General features: G+C 43.4%; 1 protein-coding gene and 1 pseudogene across 3 annotated transcripts in view; one reads left to right on the top strand and one right to left on the bottom strand.

The window, feature by feature from the left end:
* The first annotated feature begins 779 nt into the window (after positions 1 to 779).
* On the top strand, positions 780 to 15,784 carry LOC118533494 (ARL14 effector protein pseudogene; annotated as a pseudogene).
* TGFA (transforming growth factor alpha) overlaps positions 1,175 to 22,673 on the bottom strand; it is a 130,982-nt gene continuing 109,483 nt past the window's right edge. The window contains exons 6-7 of one of the 3 annotated variants that reach the window (XR_013441744.1): positions 18,489 to 18,615; positions 1,175 to 1,246 (exon numbers count right to left, since the gene is read on the bottom strand). Coding sequence is in view for 1 of the 3 variants with exons in the window: in XM_078056430.1 (XP_077912556.1) it covers positions 18,539 to 18,615 (77 nt within the window). In the remaining 2 variants the exon portion in view is untranslated. Of the gene's footprint in view, positions 1,247 to 17,777; positions 18,616 to 22,673 lie in introns of those variants that run through there. The other 2 variants (XR_013441743.1, XM_078056430.1) reach the window with 2 other exon arrangements.

Here is a 22,673-nt window from a genome sequence, read left to right as displayed (position 1 = left end):
ATCACCCCAATCTCTCCTAGCTTTGGACATTCTAGTCTATTCCGAGGGACTATTTAACCGAGCTGCTTTAAATGTGGCAGGAAAAGTTCTACATGACACAGCTTTCTGTGTCAGTACTTTATCACGATGTGGTCATTTTTCAAAGGTATTTTGATTGGTATTTAGGGATACAGACCTAAGTTAAAAGAGTGAATGGCACTAGGGGCGCCTGGGTGGCTCAGTCGTTAAGCGTCTGCCTTCGGCTCAGGTCATGATCCCAGGGTCCTGGGATCGAGCCCCTCATTGGGCTCCCTGCTCAGCGGGAAGCCTGCTTCTCCCTCTCCCACTCCCCCTGCTTGTGTTCCCTCTCTCGCTGTGTCTCTCTCTGTCAAATAAATAAATAAAATCTTTAAAAAAAAAAAAAAGAGTGAATGGCACTAAAAATGCAAATGTTCAACTGAAGTAAGAGTCAGGTGAATAAACACTTCTAAGCATTGGGTAATTTCCCATGTGCACAGCAAATAAAGGCAGCATTCTAATTTATTTCTCTGCTTGGTAGCTGGTTAGGTTTCTTTTGACATTGATAGTAAGATGCTATCTTGATTTCCACAACACTGAAATGTGAAAAATCCTGTATGTTAGAATGGAGCCAGAAGAATAGAACGGTGGTTTATATACTATGTTGGGTCACAGAATCAAACTGAAAGTCCATCCTGATAATAACTGACTGAAACTGACAGGAGGCAATTCAAGAGGGTGAGATGTTAAGTCACATAGTGTATTAAAAAATAATCAGTATGATGTGGGGGATCACTCTTCACAACAGTACACTTGAAAAAGATGTGAAGGACTTTGATGACATCAAGTTGAACGTGAGCTATATAACATAGTGGATAGTAGCTGGATAACATTCTCAGATACTAATTATTTTTACCCTGTATATTCCCCCTACCCATTTGTACACTTAAGCAAGTAGTTTTCAGAAAGCCTAATCTTTTAGGAGAACTTGATCTGAGGAGCTCAAAGGGAGGAGGGTAATTCAGGGCAGAGTCAGGGAAGATTGGTATCCTCCCCCAAGCGAGAGATTTTTCCAGACTGACAGGGGGTGGAAGAGGTAGAGAGCAGTTGGACCCCAGAGAACAGCTGGACTCCACGAACATGGATCCTCAAAAAAGGATCACTTACCGTTGTGTGGCACGGTCTCAGCATGGAGTCCCTGGATCCAGAAAGCCATGGGAACAGGAGGCAGTGAGCCTTTCAGGGGAACCTGTGGGAACAGACAGCTGAAGACCAATGGGTCCCTCCACTCTTATACTGGTGATATCCTGGAGCTGACTACATAGTATCCTGGAACTCTGACATAACACACTGAGAACACACCAAGGATAACCAAGTTATATTTTCTGCCATGCTGTTGGGAAGGGGGCATGGAATCAGAAACCAAGTCGTAAAAGATCAAGAGGGGGTACTTCTTGCACCCTTGAGCTTGGCCACTGAGATACCCACAGCTCATAATCTTGGGCTGAATGGACATTGGCAGGGCAGCTCTGACGTAACCCACACCCTGTGTGCTGGGACCCTGCATTTCATTCCAGGGTTTTAAGTACACAAGCCAAAGGCAGTTCTTTCCTACTCTAGGGCATGCTCAAGATGTTCTCCCCCATCTTGGTCTCCCCCACCTCGGTCTCCCCTCCGCCGGGATGTTGCTCATGGGCAAAGAACTCACAGGGCCTTCTTGCTGGGGCCTGGCCTCTCTATGGAGGAGGCCAGTTCTTCTCTTGTGGGGTCTGTGTGAGAAGATGTTCTAGCAGCTTCTGCCTGCCTGGGAAGCTGGGAAAGCCTGAGGTGGATCGGTTTTACTCTGACCTTTACTCTGAGCCCTCTCCTTCTCTCTGGAAAGGACTGAGTTTAAGTGTGGGCCTTGGGAATAAGGGCCCAGGAGTCAGCTTCCATTTGGCTTTAAGACAGGGCCTCAGGCTCACAGCTGCACACACTTCAGTCCAGCTCAGCAGGAGACCAACTGGAGCTTGGGGCAAAAGTGAATAAGGTGATTTGAGGGAGGCTGACAGAGTGATGTGTTCTTAGTAAGGGGGAAGACCACTGTCCCCACAGCCTAGCAAGCCTATTTCACTACTACAATGTCTAGGAGAGACCAGTCCCAAGATGGAAATTCACCTTCCCTCAAACATATGAACACCAATCCCATCAGCCTTCATTCCTGTTTATGGCAGGCTCCACCAGAAATCTGAGACTCCCAGGGCATCACTACCCAGAAAACCTACCTCTGCAATGTGCCTCTCTATATTCCCAATCTGACCAATCTCCTCCCTCTCTCTGCCCCCAGTCCTCCTACTATGCCTTCTAGAACTCTTGGTCTGTCACCAGAAAAACTGCTTGTGACTGCAACCTGTGTTTTGAATGGAACTTGACCTTGCTTCAGGAAAACCTGGCTATCTCCTGAGAAGACTGTCCTTTGTGCACCTTTCTTAAGGCCAACCAGGGTGTAGAGGCTGCGTAGGGATCCTCCTTGCTCCTCATGCCACTTCCAGGCAAGTTCTCCTTCCTTCCTCAAAACCCTGCAGTTTCGGTGAAGCATGTGCCATCAGACTCTAATCACAGGCTGTCCCTCTTTCTTAAAGTCACTGACCTACCTTCAGTCATTCCCCCTTCTTCACTAGGATTTTAGTGGTTGGCTCACTGTCCGTCTCTCCACTACTGCTCTCATTAAGCATTGTTGGTGACCTCAAGCAGCCCGATCTCATCTCCTTCCCCCGCTCTGCCCCCTAACAAACTGGCCTCATTGTTATCTTCAAAATCAAGCTAGTTCCTTCCTAAGGGTCTTTGCATGGGATGTTCCTCTATGTGTAACACACTTGCCTCAGATAGTCTCATGTCTCTCCCTCACTGCATTCTGATCTTAAGAATTAACTTTCAAGTGAGACCTTCTTTGACCATCCTATCTAAGATAGCCACCCATCCCCATGGCTTTATAGCCCCTAATCCTACTTTATTTTTTTCTCTCATAGCACTTACATTTGTATACAACATTATATATTTGTTGTTTGTTTGTTTGTTTTTGCCTGTTTCCTCTACTGAAATGTAGTAAGCTCATGAGAGAGAGCAGGGGCTTTTCCTGTCTTCTCTATCCTTGTATCTCCAGTGCTTAAGCAGGGACTCCACATAGAGGGTACTCAATAAACCTATTTCAAATGACTACTTGAATTAAAGAGAAGGATTTTCCTGGCATGTTCCTGTGCATAGTTCTTTAAGAACCTGTGATAGAGGTGAATGGCCCTGGTTCTTAGGTAAATACCATCTCATGGCAACTAGCAAGGTGAAGGTGAAGGGTTAGCCCGATCTGACTGAAGTAACTGAAGGTGCATCTTCAGAAATGACTTAGGAAGGACAGGCTATGGTCTTTAAATATTAAGAAATATCATGTGAAAGAGGGATTTGTTTCATTCATCATTGCTCTAAAGCTCTACTCTGCACAATTTTAAAAATTGTTCATCTGTATCAGTAAAATATTTTCAGCATCTTTTTAGTAAATGCATCCTTATTTACAAATTGCATGCATATTAATCAAGGATGACGACAAGTTAACCCAAATTTTCTCTCTTGGGAAGAATGAAAGCCCACTTCTGACGGTAGATAACCCGCTGGGTCCCTGAGAATTCTTCCTGCACCTGATGGCAATTGGCTCTTGTTTCAGTTCCCCATGGGGGACCCCTACAGTCCTGTCCCCAATCCTGTCTTGGAAGTCCTCCCTCCTTCCTTCTGCACGGGGCCTTATCACTGAGGGTCACCTGAGCACATGTCTTCCTAGGACCTGAAAGCACCTCCCGAACACTGTTATAGGAGGAAACACTCTCGAATGCGGAGAGCCGTCCAGCAGTGGAGTATGCCGGCCTCTCAGGAAGTGTGTAGAGTCTAATCACTGAGCTTGCTCAGGTGGCATAGCTTCCTGGAAATTTGCTTTTCCTGGAAATTTGGACTAGCCCCATGTTTCTCAAAGAATGGTGTCCGCAGCCGAATCAGCTATGTGTGTGAGGGTGCCTTTGTGGAGAGGCTGTTAGAAACGCAGATCTCTGGGCCTTTCCCAGACCGCCTGCAGCAGCGTATCTTGGGGAAGGATCTAGGAATCAGCAAGTTGAAGTTGAAGCCTGGCTGGATAAAACATACTGGGATGTCCACCCCTACTCTAGGAGTCCATGATTCAACTTCTAATGCCATTTACTAACTGGGACCAGCTGGAAGCCCTTGAGCATGTTAGTTAACTATTTGAGCCTCTGTTCTGTCATTTCTTTTCTTTTTTTTTTAAGATTTATTTATTTGAGAGAGAGAGAGCACGCACGAGCGAGCACGCATGAGTGAGGGGAGGGGCAGAGGGAGAGGGAGAGAAGCAGACTCCCCGCTGAGCAGGGAGCCCGACTCGGGGCTCAATCTCACAATCCCGAGATCACGGTCCTGAGATCATGACCTGAGCCAAAATCAAGAGTCAGATGCTTAACCGAGGGAGCCACCCAAGCGTCCCTGTTTTGTCATCTCTAAAACAGAAGTTAAGCTATAGTCTCTCTTAGCTCTGGAGTCCCATGCCTTTCTTTTCTTTTTAAAATGTTTTATTTTATTAAAATTTTTATTTTACAAATTGAGATAAAATTGACATATAACACTGTTTTAGTCTTAGGTGTACAACATAATGATTTGGCATATGTGTCTTGTGAGATGATTATTGGAATAAGCTCAGTGAACATCCATCACCACACATAGTTGCAAGTTTTTCTTTCTTGCGAGGAAAGCTTTTAAGATCTACTCTCTCAGCAACTTTCAAACGCACACCACAGGACTGTTAACTAGAGTCATCATGCTGTGCGTGACATCTCTGGGACCGTGCCTCTGTTTTCCACCTTGTCTCCCTTTATTTGAAGCTTTGCTTATAGCTGGGTACACTTGAGCATGTTTAAAAAAGTTTTGTTGCAGTGAAATAAAATATAGTAAGTGCTCAATAAATTTTTGTTGATTGAGAGCTTGGTTTAGGGTTAGTCAAAGGAGACCATTCAAAGCAGGAGGAAAGCCACATCTTAAAAAGCCCGGAGCTTCCCAAACCTTGGCTCGCTTCAGAACTTCACATGAAAGCTGTTATTTAAGCTGTGCTTCTGAAGTGGGCTGGAGGGCGGGGCCGCGACTTGCCATCACAGGACGGCTGCGGGCCCGGCAACGCTCTGTTAGCCAGGCCTGTTGCCCGAAAGAGCTTTTCCCCGTGTGGCTTTGTCAGAGACCACAGGCCGCAGCCAGCCACACAGAGCTGTTCCTGTGTGGGCACAGAGACGCCTCGTCAGGCTGCCCCTTGGAGCAGCCACAGGCTGGCTTCCGTCCCCTACACAGGGAGGAAGATGCACGAGGAGAAAGGCGCCTGTGGCCTTTGTCCAGGTCCCACAAGCAGCAGGCAAGACCCGCGATATTCACGGTCACACCTGGGGATGTGCAAGCTGCTGTCTTTGGCCGCAGGGTCTCCATCTGCTTTGTATTTAAGATGACCCTCAGCAAAGAGGAGAGCTGCATTTCTGAGTCAGGGACATTGTATGTGGCTGGGAGTCTGAGGGAGGCTCCTGTCAGCCAAAGAGAGCTGTTCGGCAGGCCGGATTGCCTGCTCGAGCACCTGGGCTCTCTTCTCAGTCTTCCCTTCTTTTCTGGAGAGTCGGCATTCAAGACCATCTGGGTGAGCTGTTTCTGCTGATGGCCTTGGTGAGGACCCCAGTAGAGTGGCTCAGGGACTCTCACCCCTTGCTGTCAGGGTCTGGCCTCACACAAGCCAGACTCAAGAGTCCTCAAGTGCCCCCCTCACTTGGGCCCCTTCGTTTATCTTCCCTGAGGCCCCTGCCTACAGAGATAAACTTCCAAGACTCCCCAGAGACGCGAGGACTGGATGACATCCCAAGTGTTTTTCCAAACATGTTCCCCCCAGGGAAGAGAATTTGCATTAACTCAGCACCTACTATGTGTGAGGCACCCATTATGTGTTTTACACGAATGCTCTCCAAAGTGGGGTGTGAGATCCCTAAGGATGTCCCATTGGGGAGCAGGAAGAACATACTAGAACTTCTATTTATATTTATTTTCTAATCTAAAAAATAGGAAAGAGATTAAGAACACTTGTATTTGATGGAAACTAGCTGCTTTATGCCCGGCACGTGAGGCATCTTGAGGGTAGAATGGGGGTTACAACCACTCCGAAGGCTGACGGTGACATCCTCGGGTTTTCATTTGTTCATTTCTAGCATATTGAGACAAACCGCGATGAATATGCCTTTATTTAGGGATTTCAAAATAATCCTCACCAGTGGCAAAGCTTGGAGTTGGACCATGCTGACCTGACCCCTATTCATTTTCGCAGGTGAGAGAGAAGTGTAAGGGAGTAATCTGTTTCACGTTGGTCCAGGCTCCCTTAGGGGCCCGCGTGAAGAATGGAGAAGGCCAAGGTGGGTGGTGAGACCAGTTTTGCCTGGGACAGTCAGGGTTTCACCAAAGGGGAAATGTTTTAGATGGCTCGAAAACATGTTCTTCAATTTGGCTGCCTATCAGAAACATCCAGAGAGGTTAAAAGGAAAAAAAAAAGGCTGATTCCTGGACTCCTCCCCAAACCTGTCAGGTCAGTGTCTCAGTGGGGAATACTGAGGATGCCCCTGTGTTCGTCCCAACAGCTTCCCTGTCATCAGACACCCCGGCAGGGCTGGCGGGACAGGATGGGAGCTGGGGCCAGCCCCGGAGGCCTCCAATTCCATGCAGCTGCACCTGCCCTCTGCAACCCTCTTCCTTGTGGCTGGGCTTGGGGCCTTCCAGATGGAAGGCCAGGGTCCTCCCTGCTACTCTGAGCACGTAACTGGGCCCAGAGACCAAGGTCCCAGTGACCAGGCAGGAGCCTCCCAACTCCATGATCTATGCCGCACCAACTCACTTACTGCCATCTGCCTGTGGACTGTGCATCCAGAAAAGATTTCTTTGTCAAAACACACAACGGCGAGCCTGCTTTGGCCCCAGGCTTCTGTGTCATAACTCTTTTTTTATTGAAGCAAAAAGAAGTAGCACATTATTGTTCTTCAGCTCCATGTTTTCTCATGGATCAAGAGAGCAACAAGCACTTTGTGTGAACAGAAAAGCCTGCTTTGTTGTCTGAGGACAGGGAGGTGAGAGAGCTGGGAAGGACCTTCACAGGCCATAAAAGAGACACACCACACGCTTGAGGCGCCTGGGTGGAGGGCTTGGGAATGGGTGGGAAGAAATCATTTGCACCTATTCACTGGCTCATCAGGGTTTCACACATTTCACTAGTAAAAGTGACCTTGGCAGGTCTGGGTCAAGGTTCTCCGGCAGAGCCTTGCTACTGGGAGGGTCATTCTGGGACAGCTTTATGCAACAATGATGTTTCTGCAAAACGGAATGAGTTGATCAAGCTCTTGAGAGTGCTTCGGTGTTTTAAGACACCTCGGTGCTAAGGATATGACAATTAGTAGTGTGCTTTCCACCTGTCATCTCTTCCCCATGACCTGCGAGGGGACAAGGTGGCTGTTGACTCCGCAGTGACAGAGGAGGCCACCAAGGCTCAGAGAGCCTGAGCTCCCACAGCAGAGCCAAGTTCAATTCCTGATGCATGTGTTTTACTTGACTCCAGTGATGTCAGAAACCATGCAGTATTGGAAGTATTTCCCTACATTATTGGCTTTCACAAATCTGAATTTTTACACACTGGATATTCTTCAAGAGAGCGTAAGGTCGATTCAACTGAGAAGTTAGCACAACCTCCTAAGATGTGTACATGACTTTGAGAAACATTCCTCATGAACATAATTAAAATTTTCAACAGCACAGAAATGAATAAACAAGTCAGCTAGGTCTCTTCTCTTTCTACCTTTTACTAGATAAATGCTCTTACTAGAACAGCGATTCTCAAAGTTTAGGGAGCATGATCACCTGGAGGGCTTGTAAACCAGATTGCTGGGCCTCACCCCTAGAGATTCTGATTCAGCTGGTCTGGGTGGGGCCTGAGAATTTTGTTTCTAATAAATTTCCTAATGATGCTGATGCTGCTGGCACAGGGACCTCACTTTAAGAATCACTGTTTTATAGTGTTTTTATTTTTCCTATGTATATCTCTATAGCTCTGCATGTATATAAACAGTTATTTAAAATGAACCCATTTACTTAACTCTTTTGAAATTTGTTTTTATTTAACAAAATATCCTAGACATCATTCCAACTCTGTAGATTAAGATCTACATCATTCTTTTTATTTATTTTTAAAGATTTTATTTATTTTTTTGACAGAGAGAGAGAGCACACAAGCAGGGGGAGCTGCAGAGGGAGAGGGAGAAGCAGGCTCCCCGCTGAGCAGGGAGCCCGATGCGGGGCTCGATCCCAGGACCCTGGGATCATGACTTGAGCCAAAGGCAGACGCTTAACCGACTGAGCCACCCAGGCGCCCCTACATCATTCTTTTTAATGGCTGCATAGATTTCCATGTATGTCTGTACCATTATTTATTTAACTAGTCTCTATTACTGAATATTTCAATTGTTTCCATTTTTTTCCTACTACAAACAATAGTACAGCTCTTTTCATCTATCTTTACACATTTGTGCTAACAATTACGAAGGATAAATTCCCCAAAGTGGAATAGATGGATGACAGTGATTACATGTCTTCAGATGTTATATGACTGTTCTAAATTATATTCCTACCAGTAGAATTTGAAGAATCCTTCATCAACATCAAATATTCAGTGTAATTTTTACCTTTGCTTATTGTTAGGTGAAAAATGCTATATTGTTATTTTATTTTATTTTAATTTTTAAAAAGATTTTATTTATTTGACAGAGAGAGACACAGCGAGAGAGGGAACACAAGCAGGGGGAGCGGGAGAGGGAGAAGCAGGCTTTCTGCTGTGCAGGGAGTCTGATGCGGGGCTCGATCCCAGAACCCTGGGATCATGACCTGAGCCGGAGGCAGACGCTTAATGACTGAGCCACCCAGGCACCCCTTATTTTATTTTTTTAAAGTAGGCTCTACACCCAGTGTGGAGCCCAAGGAGGGCTTGAACTGGACCCTGAGATCAAGGCCTGAGCTGAAATTAAGAGTTGGATGCTTAACTGACTGAGCCACCCAGGGCACCTCTATGTTGTTATTTTAATTTGCACGTCTCTATTAGTAAAGTTGGGTGTATGTTATTGGCCAGTTGCATTTCTTTTTCTGTAATATGCTTGCTTATATCCTTTGCCTGTTTTTCAGGGAAAGGGAATTCGGAATGGCAGAAAAATTCATGGCCATTTCTTCACTGCGTTGGGCATAGCTTGGGCTCCTGACACCTTGCTGAAGCATTTTGGAGGTGCCACCGAAGAGAAACAGGGAACAACTCAACACCAAAAACACCCCCAAATAATCCAGCTAAAAAATGGGTGGAGGACCTGAATAAACATTTTGCCAAAGAAGACATCCAGATGGCCAACAGACACATGAAAGCTGCTCACCATCACTCATCATCAGGGAAATGCACATCACAACCACAGTGAGATATCATCTTACACCTGTCAGAATAGCTAAAGTCAAAAAGACAAGAAATAAGCATTGGTGAGACAGTGGAGAAAAAGGAATCCTCACTCACTGTTGGTGGGAATACAAACTGGTGCAGCCACTGTGGAAAACAGTATGGAGGTTCCTCAAAAAACTGAAAATAGAATTACCCTGTGATCTAGGAATTCCACTACTAGGTATTTGCCTAAAGAAAATGAAAACACTAATTTGAAAAGATATATGCATCCCTATGTTTATTGCAGCATTATTTACAATAGCCAAGATATGGAAGCAACTTGTGTCCATACACAGATGAATGGATAAAGAAGATGTGGTATACGTACACACACACACACACACAGAGGAATATTACTCCGCCATAAAAATAATGAGATATTGTTGTTTGTGACAACATGGATCGATCTAGAGGATATAATGCTAAGTGAAATAAGTCAATCAGAGAAAGACAAATACCATATGATTTCACTCGTATGTGGAATTTAAGAAACAAAACAAACAAAGAAAAAAAGAGACAAACAAAAAACAGACTCTTAAACAAAGGGAACTGGTAGTTGCCAGAAGGGAGGTGGCGGGGGGGGGGGGCGGGGGGGAAGAGGGTGACGTAGATAAAAGGGATTAAGAGGCACAAAATTCCAGTTACATAATAAATAAGTTACAGTGATGAAAAGTCCAGCATAGGGAACATAGTTAGTAACACTGTAATACTGTTGTTTGGTGACACATGGTGACTACCCTTATTGTGGTGAGCCCTAACTAATACTTGGAATTGTTGAATCATGTTGTACACCTGAAACTAATTCAACACTGTATGTCACTTGTACTTCAATAAAAATAAAATTCAATTAAAAAAAAGGAGAAACAGGAAACAAGCCACAGAAATGAGCAAACCTGATTAGAGGAGTGAGTTTAGAAGAGCAAAATGAACAGAGATTGTTGAGGCCAGAGAACAAGCCTGAAAGGGCAATGAAAAGGAAAAAGCCTTAAATTTCTGAGTGGTGAGTCTTTCGAGAAGGGTGGTTGATGTGTACGTACTCTTTCTGCCAGAATGTGCACCAACCTGAATTTCCATAGGTGGGCTTTATTCAGTTTAAGGAAGTTCTTTCTCATTATAAGTGCCAGTCCTTGTCTCCATTTCTATTCTCAGCGACATTTCAACTCAATGGGAGATAGTTTTGATGCTGTCCCTCTTACACTTCAAATCGTGGAGTATGATCTTCCAAGTACCTCTATGTTCCTTTTTTTTTTTTTTAAGCTAGAGAAATGTAAAATACAGTGGTCAGGTCAGCCTGATTTCATTTAATGAAAAGTTTGGGGCTCTTTGTACTGTAGTGTTTGGAACTGTTCTTCCGCCTTCCCCAGGAGCATGAGGTCTCAGTACTTTTCAGGGCTCATTTATGGAGCTATGTCCTCTGCCTGGATGTTGACTCTGGCACCCGAGTTAATATGACAGCAGCTGAGCCCAGCAGCGGAGAGGTCCCCTCTCTCCACAGCACAGGACCTGAGCAAGTGTTTTGCATTCAGGGAGTTTCCATGATGGCATATAACCCAAACATCAGCCCTCCCTGTGTGTGTTCTCGGTCTCTGCTTCGCTGCAACAGCCTGGACTCTGATCTCAGTACTGGGCTCTTAGCTTATTCCTCAGGAAGCATCCTCTTGTACCCAAAGCAGGAGTGAACAATGCAGTAAGGGGAAGGGGCTGTCAGGGCTGTGGGACCCCTGACTCCCCTCTCCCATGAACAGACTTAGAGGCCAAGGTAGGAAACCCATGCACTGTCAACTCCTTCCAACTCCTCACTCCCACATTCCCCCAGTGGCTAGATCCTACCAAATCTCCAAGACCTATGATCGCTTTTTCATCTTTATTATCCCTGGTTTAGTCTAAGTCCTTTCTTCCTTTCCTGAGTAAATGCATCCGTCTGCTGGCTTCCTCCAGTCACATCCTCCTCCCATCCATTTAATCATAATTTCTTTCATTCATTCATTCATTCATTCATTCATTCATTCATTCATATGATGTTCTGTGAGAATTGACTTGTCTCTGTGCCAAACACATTCAAGGAATGCCACAAGGCTGTGAGTTATTAGTTACAAAGGAGATATCCAGGCTATCAGTCCTCTTGGTTCAAAGGAGTTGGGGGACTTTCCAGGGTGGGGTTTCACAGGCAGATGAACTTGAGGTGGGCCTTGAAGCGTGTGTAGGTAATGTGGAAAATTCAATGAGTCATCTGCCTACAGTTAGTCCCCATTATTTCTTGCTGCAGTGGTGTGATTTGTTCACCTCTATGCCCAGCGAGGCTGCTTCTGACTTCATTTAGGTCACTTTTAGTTGGGTGTTCAGTTATTAGGAGCCCAAAATATTGTGCAGGTGGGATGCAGCCCAGCGCAGGTGGGCTGGCTCTTTCCTGGCTTGCAGTAATGGGGTCACAGAAGGGGCCGTTTGTTTCTCTGATTTCCCCAAGGTCAAGCCCGTAGGCTGGCTTGAGGGAGAAGACGAGGGTCAGGAGCTGGTGCGTGGGTCAGGGAGCTTCTCTTTCATTCTTATCTTAAGCCAGAGAGTGCCCAGCACATCCAGAAATCATGAGCACCCAAGCTGGGAAGGCACCTTGGCCATCATCTAGGTCAGAGGTCAGGCAGGTGATGTAAATGAGTGAAACAGACCCCTCTTCGCATAATAAACATGTAGGAATAGTCTTCATTTTACGAAGAAAGTTGCTCTCTAGACTTTTTCCTGATGCAGATGGACCTCCTGGTTGACTGTTCATTTTTCTTATGGGAATGGAAAAAGGAAAACCGTTCTATTGAAAAATAAACCACTTAATACTCAGCGTTCCCAGGTTGCAGGGACAACGGGCTGTACTAGGAACGTGAACTGGAAACGGAATGACCGTAGGTGGCACCACGTGGTTGTTGCCAAATGGGAATCCTGGAGCAGCATGATAGGTCTTCTGATTTCTCAGAGAAGCCTGAAACATGACTTAAAAATTTTTTTAAAAAATCCCTTTGTTTCTTGCACGTATGCACTATAGGACACACAGCGGGAAGCAGAGTCTGGTGGTAGAGGCATTGGGGGTAGGAGTGCAGGGGGGTGGGGTGAAGATGCAGGGAGATGGAGCCAGGAGCAGGGGCCTTTGAGGGACAGAAGCTGAATTCTGATCTAGGTGAGAAACAGGCAAATGAGATAAAAAAGAACACTACAGAAAATGCAGAAAAGCATAAAGAAGAAAATGAAAGTCACAATCCTGCTATACAAAAAATTAAGAAAGTGAAATTAGAAACCCAGGGGTGCCTGGGTGGCTCAGTTGGTTAAGAGTCTGCCTTCGGCTCAGGTCATGACCCCAGGGTCCTGGGATCAAGCCCCGCATCGGGCTCCCTGCTCGGTGGGGAGCCTGCTTCTCCCCGTTCCTCTGCCGCTCTCCCTGCTTGTGCTCTCTCGCACGCGCTCTCTCTCTCAAATAAATAAATAAAATCTTTAAAAACAATAAACCAAGAAAAAAAGCGCGTTAGACTCTTGATTTTGGCTCAGGTCATGATCTCAGGGTCATGGGATCAAGCCCCGTGTTAGGCTCTGCACTCAGCACAGAGTCTGCCTGAGATTCTCTCTCTCCCTCCGCCTCTGCCCCTACCTCCCCACCCCAACACACGCATTCTCTCTCTCTCTCTAAAAAATAAAGTCCCATGTACAATTGTTGCACCAAAACAATAAAATATCTAGGAATAAACTTAACTACAGAAAAAGCACTAAATTTTTTTTTTTTTAAGATTTTATTTATTTGACAGAGAGAGACACAGCAAGAGAGGGAACACAAGCAGGGGGAGTGGGAGAGGGAGAAGCAGACTTCCCGCCAAGCAGGAAGCCCGATGTGGGGCTCGATCCCAGGACCCTGGGGTCATGACCTGAGCTGAAGGCAGACGCTTAACGACTGAGCCACCCAGGCGCCCCTGAGCAGCAATTTTTAACAGTTAGTCAGCACTGTGAGCTGCCCCCCCCACCCCCAGCTATCCCCTCTGGGGCAGGTGCCCCTGGGGCCGGTGGAGGGGTGGGGGCCCAGGGAGGAGGGCCTGCCAGAGTCCCTCAGGAACGAGGTTGTCACATGCCCTTTGAGTCTCATCTTTGTGTCTGTCACCTCTTACTGCCCTCTGGTTTAGGGGTGGGGGGCCCTGGCAGACACACTATACCTGCTTTGTGACTACGTGCGTCTCCCTGAGGGTGTGTTCCCGGTGCCTTGTGCAATGACTGCTGAGTCGCGGGGCCCACGTCGGAATGCCCTTCCCAGGCGGCTGACATGATGAAACCTGGCTGGCCCAGCTCCCCTGCGAACGCTTGCTCCCCTCATCTCTACTGTGTGCCCTGAGCAGACACCTGACATGGTAGCGCGAATGGGTTTCAGAGCGCATTCACAACACGCCTGTGTTGAGTGAGATTTTGCTTTGTGTATGTAGCACGATTCCCAGGGATCAATGAGGGTGACACCAACAAAACAAACAGATGTGTAATGTAGATTGTTTGTATTGCTAATAATAATTAATACGATAGCTATTTATTGAGTATTTGCTATGGGCCAGTCTTTGGGCTAAGAGCTTTTATGCATTAATTTATACATTTAAGCCTCACAAAACCTCCCTGAGTTAGGTACAGTTAATACACTCATTTAAAAAAATTGTTCGGGGGCGCCTGGGTGGCTCAGTTGGTTGTACCTGACTCTTGATTTCGGCTCAGGTCATGATCTCAGGGTTGTGAGATCGAGCCCTGTGTCCGGCTCTGTGATCAGCAGGGAGTTTGCTTCTCTCCCTCTCCCTCCCCACCCCCCCACATTCTCTCTCTTTCTCTCAAATAAATACAGCTTAAAAAATTGTTCTGAGTTTTTTAATTAAAAACTTTTAAATTAAAAAAACTTATTATTGAAGTATAGTTGACATACAATGTTGTATTAGTTTCAGGAGCACAACATAGTGACTTCAATTCTATACTTTACACCATCTTCACCAAGGTAAGTGTAGCTACCATCTATCTCCCTACACCATTATTACAATATTATTAACTGTATCCCCTATGCTGTACTTGTGCAAAATTAGGTGAAGGGGGTTAAGAGGTACAAGCTTCCAGCTATAACACCCTCATTTTAATAATGAGGAAACTGAGACCCAGGGAAGTTAAGTAATCTGCCCAAAGTCCACAGTGGTGGGGCCCGGACTTAATCACATGCCCAGGTACCTGACCATGAAAACACGTTCATAGGAATTAACTGTAAAATAAAGAAAATATTGAACTTACATTGCTTATATTGCTTTATTTATCACTGTCTTATAGTAAGTTTTAAGGCTGTAAGTTTAAAGGAGAAAAGGAAGACCTTCCTGAGCAAGACAGGAAACCTAGCACATAGGCAGACTTGAGAATTTGCAGAAGTCGTGTTTGTGACTCATTTAACATACATAAAAAACTAGCCAAAAAAATTTGCATGTAATTGACTTAGATGAGTGCAAAATTTGGAAGACAGCTTGTACTTGACTGGAAACTTTGTCCAAAATGAACACAGATAATCAATGGCAGTGTGGATGTTGATTCTAAGAATAGCAGAGAAGAAAACCTGATTCAGATGGAAGAACTGCTAAAGCTTTGTGGTCATTACAATTTGCAAACCCACGAAAGCAAACTGAATTTGCTCCAGAAACTGGAACAAGACAAAAAAATAGGCTCGCAAGGAAGGCAACAGCTGGTTCTGACAGGTAAGTGATACCAGCGAAGAGTGAGGCCTGCGATCGCCAGGGTCTCCTGATTTTCAGGATGTTTCTATGCTTGTCCTGCCTGGGGTTCCACCAAATGTGGGGCTCAATGCTGCTGAGACCTCAAGCGACTACACGAGCAAATTGAAATCAAAGGAGGAGAAATCATTCATAACAAACATGCTGGATAATTTGTGGCATCAAATTATCGGATCTTTAAAGATCTCTTCTTTATTTCTTTTCTTTTCTTTTTTTTTTTTTTATATTTTATTTATTTATTTTAGAGAGAGAGAGAGCGAGGAGAGGGGCAGAGGGAGAGGGAGAGAATCTCAAGCAGACTTCCCACCGACTGTAAGCCCGATGTGGGCTCCATCCCACCACCTCAAGATCACGACCTGAGCTGAAACCAAGAGTCGGACACCCAACTGACAGAGCCACCCAGGCTCCCCAAAGGTCCCTTCTGTATTTCTAAAACTGTCATTCTAAGATACATTTTAAAGTTGACTGCCAAATGATGAAAATTTGAAAACCACCTCAACATGCACTCAGTGTGCACTAATGTTGCATTTAGGGTGCTTGAAGATTCATTATTTGATGTAAATTTAAATGGGCTGTTACTCAGCAGTCAGATTTAAGCCTGTCTGGGTCAATGTCCACAAGTAGGTAAAGGCGGTCCTCCATCGGCGCAGTTCGAATGTCAGTTACCATGGTATATACTGTGAGTAGCTACCTGAACTACAAATACCCCTGCTAGCTATTTGGTCCACAGATCATTATGTAACAGATGTGCTTCACGATCAGTGACCAGTCATGGTACTTCTCTCAAATTCTGCTAATGATTTGTTACTGACATCCGTCATTCAGTTTGCTCATAGACAGCAAAGCATGGGTGTGTTGTCTCCTTCTGTGACATTTTACAAAAATGGATCATCAAAAGAACTGGCCAACAAAGATGAAAGTGTAGTGAAGAAATGAAAACTGTTAATGCTAGAAGTGAGATTTGAATTGAACGTAAATGGAGTTGTAGAAGAAATCACTGATGGGAATGTTGACGCTGCTGCTATTCCAGAGCCGAAATTCGCAGCTAGAGGAACCTCGTGAAGGCACGCCTAGTGTAAATGGGGAAACTGGTTGTGATGAAAAGGATGAATATGGCCCAGAGGAAGTGACGGTAAAAAAAATTCACAGTAAAGGAAATTGCAGAGAGATTTTACAATGTTGTAAGCACAGCTGATAAAATGGCAGAAGCGGATCCAAACTTAAAAAGAGTATGCCAAGTTGCAATGGTATAGAAAAGATGCTTACTCAGTATCATAAGGTAACAAAAAAGGCAAGTACTGTTCAAACTACTCTCGATTAGTTGTTTACAATGAAATAACACAAATCTCAATGTTTCTAATGTTTTAAATTATAGTGTACTAATACTTATTACAATTATTCATTTTATTTTACACTTATAACTGACGGTAAGAGTTTTTAATATTTTGACAGATTTTTAAAGGTCACAGAACAATCATTTCCCCCATCAATTATTAAGATTGCTTTGAATGGCCATTTTTAGGGTCTGACATTACTGTACAAGGCAAGGATTGTCTGCAGCTGGGGACAGTGCCTACTTCAGAGAAAATTAATTTTGATAAAACTAGGTGGTTGAGTGTTAAACTATTTTGGAAATAATCTACATATCTAAGTGCTAAAATATTTCTTCTCCCTATTTTTCCTCAAAAAAAAAAGTTTTAATATTGTATTTTTTCATTATGCCTATTTAGGAGACCAGACTTTTAGTGAGCATGCAAAATGGTAACAGAGAAAAGTATATCTAATTTAGAGTACTCTGTAATAAAAGCTGAGTTTTGGGAAGATTAAAAAAAAAAGACAGGAAATCCAGAGCCAATTAAGAAAAAAGTAGACAAAATCGCCTACATATGTAACAGTTTTTTTAACCATGGCAGAAGACACCATAAATAAAGTCAAAAGACATTTTGGGAAAGTATTTGTAATACAAATGACAGAAAAACAGTTAATATCACACAAAAAGATTGTACAGGTTAGGGGCGCCTGGGTGGCTCAGTCGGTTAAGCGGTTGCCTTCGGCCCAGGTCATGATTCCGGGGTCCTGGGATCAAGCCCCACGTCGGGCTTCCTGCTGAGCTGGGAGCCTGCTTCTCCCTCTCCCTGTCACTCCCCCTGCTTGTACTCTCTCTCTCTAGTAAAAAATAAAAAATCTTAAAAAAAAAAAAAAGATTGTACAGGTTATAAGGAAAAGAAAAGCCAATTAAAAATGAATTAAAAATTTGAATAATAATTCAGAGAAGAGTAAATCCAAATGACCAATTATCGTATGATAAGATGCTCAATCTTATTGTCAGGAAAATGCAAATTAAAACATCACTGGTATACTTTTTCATATATCAGACCAGTAAAAGTGCAAAAAGTTTTCATATATGGGGTTGATAAGGATGCAGAAAATGAACTCACTCTATGAAAGAAGTGTGAATTATTACAATTTATTTGTAAACTGTCCTGGCAATATCTATTAAAATAAAATATACACTATGATAGACACTGTTAGTTGCCTAACCAATATCCACAGCTTTTTTCTTCCTTTCCAGTAGAATCAAATTTTGTTTATGGAAGCACGGTGATAAATTGTAATTGATTTAAACCATCAGGACAATACTGTTTTTTTCCAGTTACTCAATTTCCCAGTCTAGCAGTAGTCATATAACCCACTTCTGGTCAAGAAAATGTAAAGGAGGGGCGCCTGGGTGGCTCAGTCGTTAAACGTCTGCCTTAGGCTCAGGTCATAATCCCAGGGTCCTGGGATCCAGTCCCGCATGGGGCTCCCTGCTCCACAGGAAGCCTGCTTCTCCCTCTCCCACTCCCCCTGCTTGTGTTCCCTTTCTCGCTCTCTCTGTCAAATAAATAAATTCCTTAAAAAAAAAAGACAATGTAAAGGAAAGACTGCTGACAAATCTCTGGGAAGGCCTTTGCTTTGCTTTGCTTATATAAGATACAAATATGAATGTTGCTACCTTTCCCCCTTTACCTTGAATATAAACATGACTGATGCCTAGAGTTTGGCAGCCATTTTGTAACCATGAGGAAGCAAGTGTGAGGACAAAATGCTAATACGCTTAGGATAGCAGAACAGAAAAACATATGAGAGCTTGGGTTCTTCAATCAATACCCATTACTACTTACCTCCAGACGTTTGTAATCCTTGTTTGTTTAAACCTGTTAGTCAGTTTCCATTATTGATCGCCACATATACCTCTAATTGGACACATACATTCCTTTTGACTCAGGCAATTCTGTATGTGACTCCATCCTAGAGAAATGAAAGTACCAGTATGTAGAGATTTATGCAGAATTTATGTGTAACATTGTTTTTGGAAGCAAAGAACTGAGAACAAATGGAATGTCTATCAGTAGCCAGATGGCTAAATAAAATGTAGTATATCCATACAACAAATTGTTATATAACCATTAGAAAGAATGATTTAAAAGGAAGTCTATTGAACTTGAGGGATGTTCATGATGAATTATTACATAAAAATAGCAAACTGAATAGTTAATATTTATAGTACAATCCATTATTTGTGGAAAAGATCTCCGTATGTATATAAAGGTTTGTATATTTCTACACAAGCTTAGGAAAAAGGGATTAAAAAATGCCTGCAGGAATGAGGGGAGAAACACATTTTAATGAAACAAGGCTGGTAGAAGAAAATAATCTGCCTTAAATATTTTTTAAAAAGGTTTTATTTATTTATTTATGGGCTCCCTGCTCAGCGGGAAGCCTGCTTCTCCCTCTCCCACTTCCCTTGCTTGTGTTCCTTCTCTTGCCATGTCTGTCAAATAAATAAAATAAAATCTTAAAAAAAAAAATAAAAATATTTTATTTATTTATTTAGAGAGAGTGAGAGAGCGCACACATACCTGTATGCACGTGCATGAATGTGAACAGGGGGAGGGGCATAGGGAGAGGGAGAGAATCTCAAGCAGACTCTGTGCTGAGCATGGAATCTGACCTGGGGCTTGATCTCACAACCCTGAGATCATGACCTGAGCCGAAATTCAGTTAGTCACCCAACCAACTAAGCCACCCAGGTGCCCCAATCTGCCTTAAATATTATCAAACTTTATTTTTATTGAACTATGAAGAGAAGCATCTAATGTGGCATAAATATACATAGTATTGGCAATTATGTTTTAAATACAGAGCTGAATAAGAGAAAAAAATTTTTAGACACACACAACATAAATTTTATTATATAATAATTTTTATAAATAGACTTTTTAAATACTTTTTCAAAGTTTTTTTTTAAATTCCAGTTTGGTTAACATACAGTGTTATATTAATTTCAGGTGTACAATATAGTGATTCAACAATTCCATACATTACTCAGTGCTCATCATAAGTACACTCCTTAATCCCCATCATCTATTTCACCCATCCCCTCACCCACCTCTCCTCTGACAACCATCAGTTTGTTCTCTAGAGTTGAGAGTCTGTTTTTTGGTTTGTCTCTTTTTCTTTATTCATTTGTTTTGTTTCTTAAATTCCACATATAAGTGAAATCATATGGTATTTGTCTTTCTCTGACTGACTTATTTCATTTAGCATAATACTCTCTAGCTCCATCCATGTTGTTGCAAACGGCAAGATTTCATTCTTTTTTATGGCTCAGTAATATTCCATTGTATATGTATACCACCTCTTCTTTATCCATTCATCAATCGAGGGACACTTGGGTTGCTTCCATAACTTGGCTACTGTAAATAATGCTGCAATAAACACAGGGCACATATATCTTTTAAATTAGCATTTTTGTTTTTTTTTTTGGGTAAATACCCAGTAGTAGAATTACTGGATCACGTGGTAGTTCTATTTTCAACTTTTTGAGGAACCTCCATATTGTTTTCCAGAGTGGCTGCACCAGTTTGCATTCCCACCAATAGTGCATGAGGATTCCTTTCCCTCCCCATCCTTACCAACACTGTTGTTTCTTGTATTTTTGATTTTAGCCATTCTGACAGGTGTGAAGTGATATCTCATTGGGGTTTTGATTTGCATTTCCCTGATGATGAGTGATGTTGAGTATCTTTCATATGTCTGTTGGCCATCTGGATGTCTTCTTTGGAGAAATCTCTTCTTCTTGTCTTCTGCCCATTTTTTAATTGGGTTATATGTTTTTTGGGTTTTGAATTGTATAAACTGAATAGAAGAAAAATTTAAAATTATACATTTTTGTTTTCTCATGGTTCCTTACTCCCTTTTTTGTAGAACATGAATTCCAATTTTATTTCCTTCTGTACCAAGAATTCAAAGATAGGTCTTATTTTCCTTCTAATGATGTGATGGCAGAATTTAGTTTTGAATCTTTTAGCTGGTGGTGATACTTAGTTTTCAGAATGAAAAATATCTGTTAACAACTGTGGTACTTCTAAACAGAGACATACTGTTTGCACAATTAAAAAAAATAATTAGGGCGACTATCACAGGAAGACTTGTAGAGATCGGTGCACCTGTGTCTTAGTTTTCAGTGCCAGATCTTAAAAAACTCTTCATAGTTCTTTATCTACACCATCAGTGTTAATTAAGAAATACAACTGAGTAATGCTAATACATTTTCACAACTTTAATGACGAGGGCTCATTTACAGAATTCAATCTTCACCTCCTCAAATTAGAGTGAACTTCAGATCATCACTTTCATTACTAGAAAACTGATTTTTGTGTAGGAAAATGAGCCAGGTTATTTCTTATCAAGTAAGTTTCCCAAAGACATTTGAGATGGGCCTTGAGAGAATTATGCTAAGTGAAGTAAGTCAAACAGAGAAAGATAAATACTATACGATTTCACTTCTATATGAAATCTAAAAAAGCTGATCTCAGAGCAACAGAGAGTGGAATGATGGTTGCAAGGAGCTGGGGGTGGGGGAGATGGGGAGATGTTGGTCAAAGGGTACAAACATCCAGTTATAAGAGGAATAAGTCCTGGGGATCCGATGTACAACATGGTGACTATAGTTGACAATACTGTATCGTATACTTGAAAGTTACTGATAGATGAGATCTTCAGTGTTCTTACTACACACACAAAAATGGTCATTATGTGAGGGGATGGAGGTATTAACTAACTTCATGTGGTAATCATTTTGCAATAAATACATGTATCAAATTATCACACCGTACACCTTAAACTTACATAATGTTATATGTCAATTATACCCTAATAAAACTGTGGAAGGAAAAAGAGGAAAACAAAACATTCCTGTCAAATCCACTGGGTCTGTGACAAAGTTCTTGGTAAACCACTGGTCAGAACATGTAATGCATTTTTGCCGAGAAGCAAAGCTTCTCAGGATAGATAGGGAAGCAGGAAGGGTCACAAAGACCTTTTGACCTGTGAGGTGTCTGACAGGTAGCAGTCAATGCCTAGTCCCTTCACCGATCACCCAGCCCCCCAGGACCCCATGGTCCCAATGACACTGCCTCAGGAGGCATACATGGGTCCATCAACATAGCCGATGATTTTGTTACACAAAATGTTACTGCATTACCTTCCATGTCTCAGGCACCAGGCTAAATGCTTGGCTATAAAGACAGAGAGGACAGAGGTTCTTGACCTTGAGAAGCTCATGACCTGGGGCACAGGACCACTGGTATGGCCACTGGTCATAGGCTATGTAACAGAAGTGCGCATAACGTGAGGGCTCTGTATGGGGGCTCCGGGCAGGCCTCAGAGAGAAAGTGAGGTGTGAGCCTTCTGTTCTAGAAGGAACAGAAGCGTGCTCTGACACAGAAGCAGAAAACAGGCATTTCCAGCAAGGAGAACTGCGCCGGCAGAGAGGCGTGAAAAGGCCTGGCAGAGCCGGAGACAAGAAGACAGCTTGAGAGTGGAGGCTGCAGACGGATGGTGACCTGCAGACAGATTTTGGTGGGGCCACCGCGTGGTTTATACATTTGAGCCACATTTAGAAATGGAGCTATTTTATGAAAAAGTCCAGATTTCCTGCTTCTCTTGAAAAAAAAAAACGGAAAATCTGGCCACCGTGCTGGATATCCAGGAGAAGGAGCAGGAGGGGAGGCGTGGCGTCCCCTTCTGAAGAGGTCTGGGCCCTCCAGCTCTTCACAAGGGCTGCCTCCCACCCCAGATTCCCCGACTCGGGCGTTTGCATTCACGCTTCCAGCAAACAGTCCCACTCACACCGATTACCAGCTTCACTCCTGGAAGCATCTGAATTTCTTGCCTCTGGCTAAGCATTCTTGGAAATTAAAGAGCAAGCAGGGGAAAGATTGGCAGAGTGTCCGTGGGGAGCCATCATCAGCCCCTGGGCCAAAGGGACAGGGAGAGGGGAGGAAGTGGTGTAAATGAAGTGT

The sequence above is a fragment of the Halichoerus grypus genome, chromosome 10, assembly GCF_964656455.1.
Source record: "Halichoerus grypus chromosome 10, mHalGry1.hap1.1, whole genome shotgun sequence".
Lineage (NCBI taxonomy): Eukaryota > Metazoa > Chordata > Mammalia > Carnivora > Phocidae > Halichoerus > Halichoerus grypus.
Note: the sequence above shows the minus strand (reverse complement) of the source record. Positions and strands in the feature narration are given on the sequence as shown.